This window comes from Delphinus delphis, chromosome 1, assembly GCF_949987515.2.
Source record: "Delphinus delphis chromosome 1, mDelDel1.2, whole genome shotgun sequence".
Classification (NCBI taxonomy): Eukaryota; Metazoa; Chordata; class Mammalia; order Artiodactyla; family Delphinidae; genus Delphinus; species Delphinus delphis.
The window spans coordinates 68,163,604-68,177,017 of NC_082683.1; the positions used below are offsets into that span (position 1 = coordinate 68,163,604).

The following is a 13,414-nucleotide window of genomic DNA, read 5'->3' on the forward strand; positions in this document are numbered from 1 at the left end:
ACGGGCCCAGTTGCTCCGCGGCATGTGGGATCCTCCCAGACCGGGGCACGAACCCGCGTCCCCTGCATCGGCAGGCGGACTCGCAACCACTGCGCCACCAGGGAAGCCCTGGCCTGCGTTTTGATGGTGGTCCAGTTCTATGATAGAGCCTGCAGTTGTAGTAAAGATGTTCTCTTAACTGTATAGTTTGTTCTCATTCATTTATGAGTAAGTTTCTCTCATTGTAGCTCAATACAATCTCTATTTGGTTTGTAGAACATATCTTTTGATTGTATTCATTTCACATTTCCTACATTTTTTTCCTTAAAGAAATCACATGTGATATATATGTATATGTGTGTGTGTGTGTGTGTGTGTGTGTGTGTAAACATTTTATTTATTTAAAATTTTTGCTATATTTTGTATTCTGGGATAAATGTATTTTATTCCTTTGAAAAGTGTCAGAAAAAAAATATAAAACTTGTGTTTTTTTTGTAAGGCCTAGCAGCAGGGGACCATGTGGACGATTATTCCTAGGAGTTCTGGCATAAATTTTCCCTCTAAACAGACTCAAAAAAAGTGCAGGCCTGGGAGAAGATACCGGAATAGAAAATGAAAATACACGGATTCTACAAATGAACCTTCTCTAGAAAGATTAATATTTTGTTCTTTCAAGTATTATACTTTTTTTCTTCTCTATGCACTGTTCAGTTGAAAATTTTTCCCGCTCTTCATTTTGCACCTGATTTCCTCAGCCGGCACGAAGCAGCAAAGATGCATACAGAATATTATGGTTTAGGACAGTCCCATTCTAGGGGGAGTTATCTTCATATAGCATGCCCTGTTTTCTCACTCTTTGTAACTGTCCATGTCTTTAGGCAGAGACAAAAATGTGCTGTCAATCGGACCATTGGTTAATCCTCTATCAACAAATCAAACAGAAAAAAAAATTATTGTACAAGTGTTTGTATTTTGCAGCACTGATGTAGACTTTAGGGGTAGACAACATTTCACAGCTCTTCTAGAGTTGTGGTATAAGAAATACCACGTGTTTTTGTCCGTTTCTCCCTGCACTATAATATTTCTGTCTTACTTATCTCTGAATCATTCACCATGTGCAAATACTGTCTTAATTTTAATGAGTATTCAATAAATAGGAAATGAGTGAAATATTACCTTCTATATTCAACAATGTAGAAATTTATAAAATTCATGTATGGGAAAAGTTCATAGTTGAAAGATATATCCTGTTAGAACCTCTACATTTCAATTTGTTACTTAAAAAAATCTATTATTTGGGAGTTACACTAGAGTAAGTTTTTTTCTCAAGGTTCTTGTAGTCACTGATGCAGAGATAAAATATTCTATTTTAAGAATAAATGCTAGAGTTAAATCACCACAAATATATTAAACTCTAAAAGTTACCTGTTGTATTGAGATGGATTCAGTGATTTATATAATGTACCTTTTCCAAAATTGCCATTAAGGCAATTTAAATGAAAATGAAATGAAATTTCTAATTTGCAATACTCATAGGTGCTATGACATTTAAAAATCATTCAGCTATACCTGGTTCTTTACTCACTAGTTATCCAAATTAACACATAGATTGAACTTCTCAAACTTGGAGGTGTAATGAAATGGTTCCTTGGTAAAGCTTCCAGATGGACCATTGTCATCATCTGGTAAGACTGGATTGTAATCACATAATCACAATTAGCCCCCATCTCTGTGGTTATTCAAGTGCCAACCCTAAAGATCAGTCTCTGGATGACCATGCTATAAGGGACAATAACTTGCTAATCAGTGAACTGTACTTCTGTGTATGCTTTCAGTCCCCAAAGAAAGTGTCCCTGAACTGAGTCTTTTATGATGACAGAAAGGAGGAAAGGAATGGTCTGCTTCTTGGAATAAGAAAGCTATGTGTGAGGGGCTTCCCTGGTGGCGCAGTGGTTGAGAGTCCACCTGCTGATGCAGGGGACACGGGTTCGTGCCCCAGTCTGGGAGGATCCCACATGCCGTGGAGCGGCTGGACCCGTGAGCCATGGCCGCTGAGCCTGTGCGTCCGGAGCCTGTGCTCTGCAATGGGAGAGGCCACAACAGTGAGAGGCCTGCGTACAGCAAAAAAAAAAAAAAAAAAAAAAAAATGAAAGCTATGTGTGAAAATACCTGCTTTAGTGACTAGATGAGAACCATGTATAGTTGTCATAGACATTGTTCATATGAAAATAGATGTTAATAAAATGCTAGAAAATGGCTTTGTATCTAAAGAAGTTGGACATTCTACCAGAAATGGTTTTTTGATTATGTATTCATTTAAATTTCCTTAAAAAATGGTGCCAAGGAGAAATACAAACTCTAACAGAAACAAAATTCAAAATTAGTGAAGTCTGAGTAAATGAAGTTTTGATGTACTAGAAAAATTGCAAAAACTCATTATTTTAATTACTGCATCTGTGATCATGTACCAGCAAATAGCTCTGCCTACGGTACCCTTTATATGTCTTTATTATATTACTTACAAATGATAACTGTTTGCTTTCTTGTCAGTCTCTCATCATAGGGACTTCATTCATTTAATTCATTCAACAAATACTGACCTTCCCTACTCTGTGCCAGGTGCTGGGGATACAGCAGAGAACCAGATAAAAATACATGCCTAAAAGATGATATTTTAGTGGCAGAGACAGAAGTAAAAACTAGATAAAGAAGCAAAATATATCATATGTTGGGATTTCTCTAAATATTGTTCTTTGCATCACTAGCATCTACCACAAGGCCTGGACATCGTAGACACTCAAACTACTCATGCTGGCTTGATTTACTTTCGTGATTACTCAAAGGAACAGAATTATAATTCTTGAATTTACCATTGCTTTGAATTGTGAGCAGCCACTGGAGTGCTGATACCAGTCAACAAATATACAGACTTAGGGTAGGGGATGATGGAGTAACTTCCAGATTAAAACTTGAGTGACCATGAGCTCTATTATCTGTGAGTAAAGTAGCCTGGTAGATTCATTAATTTGGTGACCTTAACAGTTGATATAATTGTACTATGGGGCCCAAATAAATGGAGATTTTATTTTAACACCTGTTTTGCTCTTTGCAACTAGCAATGAACATAAACACTCTGGCCCATACACGTCTTTGATTTCATTATTTCTCTATTGTCTTAATGTTGAGTGTCTTGAGAAGTATCAGGTTAATTTATTTATTTTTTCATAGAGTATCCAAACATTTGGCCTTTCCACTTCTCAGTTAGAATTCTAATCATAAACAAAGATGACCAACTGTAACCTGCCAAGGTCCAATGGAAGATATTTTAGAAAATAACACATAATAGTTACATGTCGGGTGGCTCTTGGAAACTAGATGAAAGGCTGCGTGTGTGATGAGAATCTGTGCATGGCTCTCTGGAATCCAAGTTCCGGTGGGCTGGCTGGAGAAGAATGCTTTCAGGGCTTGTGAGGTGACTGTTGATGGAGCCTAGGGAAAATGGTAGACATTCCTCTTCTTACCCCAACTCCCAACCTTCTACCAGGCTTATCAGGGCTGAAATTCCCCAGCAATTCTGCAGCACCTCTCTCACATACACATAGACATTCATAAATGATTAACAATAGCTCTGATTCTTTAGTACCATAGTACAGGCTTACCTTGGAGATATTGTGAGTTCGGTTCCAGACCACTGCAATAAGCTGAATATCGCAATAAAACGAATCATGAACTTATGGTTTCCCAAGGCATACATAATTATATTTACACTATACGGTAGGCTATTAACTGTGCAATAGTATTATGTCTAACAAAACAATGTACATACCTTAATTAAAAATACTTTATTGCGAAAAAAAATACTGACCATCATCTGACAACACAAGGTTACCACAAACCTTTAATTTGTAAGAAAAAAATGCAGTATCTGTAAAGCGCAATAAAGCAAGAGCAACAATACAAGGTATGCCTGTATATTTCAACAAATTACATGGGAAGAAAAGATACAGATTACAAAAGCGATGCACAAGCTATCCAACAAATTAGTAAATTAGAGACAAACCAAAGGAGAAAATCAAAATCCTCTGTAGTTCTACTATCTGGAGTTAACAAAGGAAAATATTGAAATACACTCCAGGTTTTTTTCCTATGCGTGCACAAAATTATTATTATTTTTTTAAATTGGGATCATACAGTGAATACAGTTTGGTAACTTGCGGGACTTCCCTGGCAGTCCAGTGGTTAAGACTCTGCTTCCACTGCAGGGGGCATGGGTTCGATCTCTGGTTGGGGAACTAAGATGCCGCACGTGCCATAGGGCGAAGTTTGGTAACTTGCTTTAAAAAAAATTAAGACTGAATCACAAACATCAATGCTTTCATTTTTTCCCGTTACATGAAATTACCATAATTTATCCTTTGTTGCATACTTGGTTGTCCTGAATTTTCAATAATATACTATTGTCAACAATATACTATGATCTTTCTTTTACATGAATACTCCACCCACATCTTTACTGGTGGGTAAGTGGTTGGTGCTTCTCCCAAGCTAGGCCCTAAAGCAACCTCTCTTCCAGGTTGGGGCTGGGGGGTCAAGGGAGGGAGAGAGAGGGAGTGCCTGGCCACTGCCCTGGTGTTCTGGAGAGAAGCCTGGGTACTGGCTGCCCTCAGCAGAGGACTCAATGGCTTTTCACGGCTGGTGACCACACTGCTGCTTGCAGGGAGGGAGGAGAGTCAAGTCAGAGAAGTGTGTGTCATGTAATTCAGGTGGGTTTTTTTTTTAATTTTTATTTTATATTGGAGTATAGTTGATTAACAATGTTGTGTTAGTTTCAGGTTGTTTCTAAACTAGGCCCAGCTGTTCCATGCAATTGCACCAAGCATCTTTGTTCCCGACTACACAGAGCCATGACTTGGCTGGGCTCTGAAATCTCCAGGAACACACCTAGTCATAAATAGGAAATGCATTCACTTAATATTCATGAGGCAAGAGGAAGATTGATTCTTTCATTCTTGAACCAAAAAAACCCTCCCCAAACTCAGCAAATAGATTTTAAGTTCCATAAGGGCAGGAAATGTCTGCTTTGTTTGCTACTGTGTCCTCAGTGCCTAGCACATTTCCTGACACATAGCGGATAATCAACACATATTTGATGGGTAAAGAAAAAACAGGAAGTGAAAATATTGGGTTGGCCAAAAAGTTTGTTCAGGTTTTCTTGTAAGATGTTATGGAGAACCTGAACGAACTTTTGGCCAACCCAATATCTCAATCCGATAGCCAATTGGGGCTTGGCTCTGCTTTCTTCTGAGAGAGACAGGGCTCACATAGGCTTACGTCTTCAATCCTGCTGGCTAACTTGGGGAGCAGGGATATAAGACTCTGGACCTGACCCAGGTACTATTGTATGGGGACTAATTTTCTCTGTGTTTGATACATTTTTGATACTTTGATACATTTTTCCCCTACAAAAGGACCCATAAAGGAAAGAACCATTTCCCAAAGAATCTGTGTGGACTGCAAGATCTTGTTCCTTTGAGTGGCAACAAACCACCTTGGAATCCTTTACTAGTGGATGGTGTTGTGTTAAAACTTTTAGAAGCATTCTAAGCCTCAGAATATTAGACCTCTGTCATGGATGAGCAGATGTTTCTCTGATGACTAGCTGCTGTGCTTCTAGAAATAGCCTCAATGAATAAAAAATAATACAATTTTGTTCATTTCAGCACTTACTAAGAACATCTTAGGTATCAGCTTTGTACCAGATATTAGAAGTAAAAATAAAAAGAAGAGATGATCATAGATATACAGGATAATACATAATTATCAGGCAGTGTGGCAAGTGATACAACTGGGTATAGACAGGGTGCTGGGGCAGCACAACTTGCTAATTCATCTCAGTGAAGTCGGGGAAAGTTTCATGGAGGTGAGCCCATTTGGACATGGGGTTTGAAGGATGGGTAGGAGTTTGTCAGGCAGAGAAAGGGGGAGTAGAAGTTCAAAATGAAGAGACTCACACAAGCCAAAGTTCAGAAGGGAATGGTGCATTTGGGACAGATGAGGCCTTTACAGCAGTTGGAGCAGGGGGTATTGGCAGGAGAGATGAGGTTTAGAGGAGGATTTCAGATGCATCATCAAGAAGGCAATTAAGGAGTTTCTACTTTGTTGTGTAGATAATGAAGGTTTTGGTAAGGGACATTTTTCCTTCAACCATCAGTATCACCAGGCCAAATTAAGATATTTCTTCTTGATAATGACCCATCAGGAAGACCAAGAAGACTTGATTTTCTTTTCATTTGGGTTTTAGGCTTTTACATCTTCTCTTAATCCTGGTGGCATAATAATCTAAGTCTCCCTTAAGTTTTCAGTTTTACTTTTGTTCATTTATTTGTTATTTGTTTTTATATCCTAGGTGTTTTCAAAGATATCTTGTTTGCTCTGCAGTTGTTCATTTAGAAGTTAAAGCTGGGCTCAGTGATTAGACCAGTTCTAACCTATAGCTGGGATCATTTATGGAACTTATTCTACAAAATGATCTCTTTAACATTATGAGTGGTCAGGAAATGGACACATGAGACCAAAATCTACATTGTTATCGTTAAGTCTCAATGGTAATGAAGAGGGGAACCCACTTTCTCAAAGCCCTTAGGAAATCCCATTGCATTTTGGAATATTTTAGCCAAGTTAAGGCTAGGGTAAGAGATGAAGGAAAGGGAATATGAAAGAGAAGACATTAGTATCATTGTAGTCACCAAGCAGAAAATTTTAAAAGTAACATTCCAGAACAATATAACATACTATGTGCAAATTAGTATCAGATGCGCTAAATAATTTTTTTAAAACTCTATAGTTTATCCAAACTTTAGCTTATCTATACTTTATTTGCATAAATAAACTTTAGTTTTTTCATTGAAATTTACAAATATGTGTTGGCTTTGAATTTTCTCTTCCCAGAAGTAAGAGAAGGTCTGTTGCTAGGATCAGTGTCTGTCCTCTCTTGGGTCATTCTATTTGTGCACATTTGACTTGCCAGATAAGTTATCATTTTTGTAGTTCTGATGTCAGTTTGAATTCAAAGGATTCAGATGTCTACATCAATGTTTCTGTGACTGTTCATTTCTTTTTCTCAGTATTTTGCAAAATAACATCACTTTGTGGAAAGTGAAATGAATAGCATAAAGCAGTTTGTTCAGTTAAAAAACTATAGGACTGAGCTTTGTGACCACCTAGAGGGGTGGGATAGGGAGGGTGGGAGGGAGACGCAAGAGGGAGGGGATATGGGAATATACGTATACGTAGAGCTGATTCACTGTTATACAGCAGCAACTAAAACAACAAGGTAAAGCAGTTATACTCCAATAAAGATGTTAAAAAACAAAACAAAACTATAGGACTGAGAAAATGTCTCTCAGCTGATTTCCGTATTTTGTTTTGCAGGTGACAATGGCCAGCATTGGAATGAATAGGCAAGATTTTATGGGTGCCTGTGAAAGAACCCTTTTTACTCTTCGAATGGCAACATGGAATCAAATCTTAGACCCCTGGGTGTATATTCTTCTACGGAAGGCTGTCCTTAAGAGTCTCTACACATTTACCAGACGCTGCTGTGGAGTACATATCATCAGCTTACATGTTTGGGAGCTCAGCTCCATTAAAAATTCCTTAAAGGTTGCTGCTATTTCTGAGTCACCAGTTACAGAGAAAGTAACTCAGCAAACAAGCACCTAGTTCAGTAGCATGGTCAATCAGTGTAGGTCTAGGACCAAATTAAGGAAAGTTTTGGCAATATTTCAGTTAATGTATGAATACAGAAAGCCTAACTGGAAAAATCAACCCTCAGCCAGATAGTCTGGGGGGCACTTTTGTCAGATTTGGCTTTTGAAATTTGTTAAATTAACTGTATAATTGTGCATTTTCACATGTTTTTGTCAACTGGAGGTAAACGTGATGAACTAATGCCACAGGAGTCAAATTGAAAACAATTTTGGGCTTATCTGTGTTATTGATGCTTTTGGAACAAGTAACTCTCTTGAAGCCTGTAGCATTTACTTGGCCTACTACCTGTGCAGTGAAATGGCTGTTTGGGGGTGTCACTGCTCTATAGCAGTTCCTTATAGACTAGGCACAGTGAAGCGGAGTGCCCTCTTTTGATCTGGTCTGTTTTACCCCAGATTATGTAGCCTCAGTTAGTGTGTTGTCATGTCACAGTGGATTCGTTGTGGCTTTTTATAATGACTTCCACGTACGTGACGTGTGGCTGTCAGTTTGCCTGATCTTGTGAGCCTGTTTAGAATGAGCCTATCCTTGTTATATTTGACAGATATGACTGCTTGCATTTATTATTATGGAGGTCAAGTGTTGTTTGAAGATATTCTTGTTAAGTCATAGTTTTCAAGTAATCACCATTTCCTCTGAAAATTCTAGTGTGTAGTCAATAATTTTTAGAGAAACAAAGGCTCTGTGAGCACGTGTATAGGTGACATACATTATAGCAGTTCCTAAGAAGCTCTGCCATGGATAATGCAAACCAGTAGAACTTAAACCCCAAGTGATAGATGCAAAGAACATTGGCAAATGCGCTTTACTTTTAGAGTCATTGACACAGTGTCATTTCTATGTCAGGGAACAAAAGAAACACAACCTCTAGAGAATAATATTCAAAGACCATCTGCAGCTAGTGTGGTTCTTTCCACTTACACACACACACATACACACACACACTCTCACACACACAAAGAACATCAGAAATTTCAGTTGAAGAGGGCTCCTTAAATCTGTAATGTGGCATCTTCTAAAGCCTGTGCTACCAGTGCCGAGGAGAGGGTTGGCAATTAGCAGGCATTTTGAGACCCTTATAATGGCTAACCAAGAGATCAAGGGTTGATATCTTTCCCCAAATTTCTCAGTGATATTTTAAGCTTTACTTTTGCTTGTTTGTATAACTTAACCCAAAGAATTTTAGTAATCATTCAAAATGTCGTGGGTCTATCACAGCATAGGGTAGCTAGTTCTGCTTTATAATAGGGAAATGCATTTCTGTAGAAAGAGTCCCTTCATTAACTGGGGTCTGTTTTAAAATTAATCTTCCCCAATGAGACTGATTTTAGATTCTCTAGGAAATCTGTGCAGTTCAATTAGACTTAACACAAATTTTTGCTTTTGACTGGTAATTTACATTGGAAGTTATTGTTAACTTTGGTCAATGTTGGTAAATTCTAATGAATACATTAAAAGAAATTGGGGCTCCCCTGGTGGTGCAGTGGTTAAGAATCCACCTGCCAATGCAGGGGACATGGGTTCAAGCCCTCGTCTGGGAAGATCCCACATGCTGCGGAGCAACTAAGCCCGTGCGCCACAACTACTGAGCCTGCGTGCCACAACTGCTGAGGTCCGCACGCCTAGAGCCCGTGCTCCGCAACAACAGAAGCCACCGCAATGAGAAGCCCGTGCACCGCAACGAAGAGTAGCCCCCGCTCGCCACAACTAAAGAAGGCCAGTGCACAGCAACGAACATCCAACTCAGCCAAAAATAAATAAATAAATTTAAAAAAAAAGAAAAAAATTAAGCAAACAGCCTCAGTGAAGATTTAAAGACAACTATCGTTTTTTCCAATGAATTTAAAGTACGGCAACATACATATACACACTGGCATATGATATTCTTAGTTTATGACCAGTAAATGATGAATCATACAAATGCAGGTCATTCTCATATATAGAGTACTGAGTAGGTGCTTGATACTTGCCGAAACTGGAAAGAATTTCTTGGTGCAAATGAGCATGGGTGTGCAAAGTTTTTGTGCATTTTTAAACTGGCGATTACATACTGGTTATTTTAAGATATATATATATATATATATATATGTATATATCTTCAGTGTATATACTTAAAAAAAAGCCATTGCAGTTTGTTATCGTTGTTGTATTACATAAATGTTCTCATGTGTTTTAGGAGCACTTAAAGACTAAAAGAACTTGCAGATGGTTTAGAGGAGATATGTATTTCCTACAGTTGCTTGAGAGAGTGTTGGTGTTTTGTGAGATGAGGCACAAGGAACCAAAGCTCCATCCTTTCTCCTCAGGCTGGGTAGCATGCTGCAGCGAACACTCCCATAGAGCCTGATCTGGGAGAGATGTGGAGGAGAAACCCTCATTCAGAGTTTTAGGCCTCTTTTCCTTGTGGCTTCTACTCAAATGACAGAATTGTTGCTCTATATCATGACCCTTGGCCATTATGTCATTCTGGCCATGTGTGTCTGCATTGAGGAGATATTGTGACATGCCCATGTGTGGGAGAGTATGAGCTTAGCATGCAAGATTTGGGGGAGTGACAGGGTGGTCATTCTCTACATAACCTGGAAGGGTTATCTCTATTATCTGAGCATAGGTTTAGGGTAACTAAATTGGTTTTATGATGCTGTTAAACTCAAAAAATAAACACCAAAAATTGAAAAAAAAATTAGTCAAAGAATATGTGTGTTTACATTGTGTTAGGCTTTTTTTGTCCACAGAAAATGAAATAAAGTGAACACAACAATATGCATATCTGACTTCAGAATTTTATTTCTGTTATTATATGTATTTCAGTGTAGTTTGGCAATTTATTGTATACGAAATAATAAATGGAGCATCTACCAATAACTTTCATATATTTGTTCAAAGTACTGGAAGTAAATAGTGTTCAGCACATTTACCAGTTTTGAAGTTTTACACTCTATTTTAAAATTTATCATTAGACCATCAGAGTAACTGAATTTCCCTTCTCATTGGATAAAGTAGTAGCTAGGCAACTTCACATGCAGTTTGATCAAATTATTTCTGGGGAATTATATTACTCTAGGCAAATTACTTGAAAATAGCAGACTTTTTCTGATGTTAGTGAACTTAAAAAAAAATGAGACCAAAAAACCCCCAACAGCACATGGGTTTCTATGCTTCTGAATGCAGAGACAGATAACACTGATTCATAATTAGCTGTAAGTGTATCCCCAAAACATTAGATTGTTTGCTGATGGATTTTAACTAGGTGATAGAAATATGTTCTTTAAACATTTTTTCTAAAGGTAGAAAGTTGCTTCTAACTATCTGTATTGCTGAAGTGGAAAATACTTAAAAGTTAACACACACACACACACACACACACACACACACACATATACACAGATATATCTGTCTTGTAAAACAGATGGTCTTCTTTGATCATTTTCAGTCTTAAAATGAAAAACTTACTTCAGTTTTGTGCTAATCTGAGTTTAGAATCCAAATAAAATTATTTGTTAAATAAATAAAGTGTGAACTTTTTGTGAAACTTATTGCTAGCATCACCTATATCACCATTATTGCTCTAAATTCATTGTCTAAGGTGAGAATATAAAGGATGGGAGTGTACATTTTCCTGCTTCTTCATCTGGAGGTCAGAATATTTTACCACCTGGTAAAGAATAGTGTTGGACTTCAACTTGTTATTGACATATTTTAACAGCAGATGAAATGTTATGTGAATGAATGTATTTTGTTCTCTTCATACTTGTTGGATTGTATAAGAGAGTAAAGAGTGATATGTGTATTTTGTGGCTTCCATCAGTATGCAACTCATGTAATTTTAGTGCTTTGACTAGTTTAAAACTTTAAACAAATGATTTTTAAAAAAATAAACTTGGACTGATGTTTATCAAGAGTGGTTATTTTTAGGAAGATCATATAAAACTTGGAACTCTTGAACCTACCTAAACTTCCATTTTTACCTGCTATTAGACGGGAAGAATTTCAGCTTGTTTTCCATTATTACCTTTTGCTATCCCTTTCCTGTCCACTCTTCTGTGACATCTGCTTTCTTTCTTTTACCTGTGCCTCATTTTAGGTAGGTCATAATTCTGATGGGAATCTGATCATTTCCAAAACACAGTGGCCCAAGTATACGTGTGATAACAAGCAATCCGCAAATCTCAGTGCCATAAACCCAGAAAGGTTTGTATCTCACCTGTGGATGTTGTCCACTCAGAAGGGGAGCTCTGCTTACCGTAACCACTCAGAGACCTCAGGGGACAAAGCAGCCATCATCTTATATGTTGCTGTCTGCAGTGCTAAAGGGAACAACAGCCTGGTGAATCATGCACTAGCTCTTAGAGTTTACACCTGGAGGTGATACATATTACTTTTGCTCACACATTTCTGGCCAAAGCAAGTAATATGGCCTCACTAACTTCAAGCGGGGCAGGTAAATGCAATACTATAAAATGTCCAGGAGGAGAACTGAAAATAATTGGTAGATAGCACTAGTGATTTCCACATTAGGTAATTTTTTTCATTATTGCCTTTCTAACGGCATTCAAACTGGAACCAGGTTTAAAAAATTTTTTTTTTAATTTAGAAACGTCATGGGATTAAAAACATTTAGGTCTCATTCACCTAAGAATCTTGTAATCTATAAAGATAAGACAGAATGAATGCTATTATATATTCCACAAGCTTTTTGAAATTAATAGAAATTTTAGATGACAAAAAAAAAAAAACAAAAAACACCATAGAATAAAAAGTGAAAAACTTGGTTCTTAAAAATGCAGGGGGTGGGACCTTTCTGTACAATGCCTAAGAATAGCTTAGTTGCAACACTGTCTGAAATAGTTCCTTTTTAATAAATGAGGATATTTGAAATTTATTTTTGCCTTTGCATTTTCAGTCTCTTTATAATTGAATATCTTGATACCTTGATATACTCTTTGCCATTGAATTTTATTGAACTGTCAGAAAACCCAAAGTAGTATAATAGCACTAGAACAAGATTAAACTACATTTCTTTTCTTTTTCTCCAAGTCTCTTCATTTTGAACCCAAACATGACAGTATATGGAATGAATCAGAAACTTGGCTAAATTTAAACCTTAGGAATCTTTAGATGTAAGTTCATATACACCAAGTGTCCTGTTCAAAGATTCTGTAGGAAGTTATTGCAAAGAATTTCTGGCAGAGCTGTCTTTCTGCCCTGCAAAAATATCAACTGAAAGTAATATGATAAGGATATGATATGCAATTATGAAAAAGTAGTTGGAAGGTTTTTACATTATCAAAAATCTCATATTTGTTAAAGTATACTTTTTAATCATCTAGTTTGTGAAAGAATAATGAAAATACTGTTTTATACACATCTTATTCATAAAAAGGAAAGGTAGAATTATTGAAATCTAAAGGAACTATATTTTGGATTTGAAGTGCCCTTTACAATTTTACTTAGGATGTAAACTCAGTCTTAGAGTTTTGTATTTAATTTCATTTGAATTATTTTTAATGTCTGATTGGTAAACTCCAAATTAACAAAGTGCATCCTGCCGTTACAGTGCTACCTTTCCCATGTTAAAGGAGGCAATTCAACACTAGTACACACCAACATCATCTTAGCTTTAAAAAATGAGATCATATGAGACATCTATTGTGTTCTGCACTTC

The 13,414-nt window shown here is 37.2% G+C and overlaps 1 protein-coding gene across 1 annotated transcript in view; it reads left to right on the forward strand.

The window, feature by feature from the left end:
• Positions 1-8,241, forward strand: part of PTGFR (prostaglandin F receptor) — a 55,167-nt gene extending 46,926 nt beyond the window's left edge. The window contains exon 3 of the mRNA XM_060006175.1: positions 7,411-8,241. Within this exon, the coding sequence (XP_059862158.1) occupies positions 7,411-7,701 (291 nt within the window). The 3' untranslated portion in view covers positions 7,702-8,241. The remainder of the gene's footprint in view (positions 1-7,410) is intronic.
• The last annotated feature ends 5,173 nt before the right edge of the window (positions 8,242-13,414 follow it).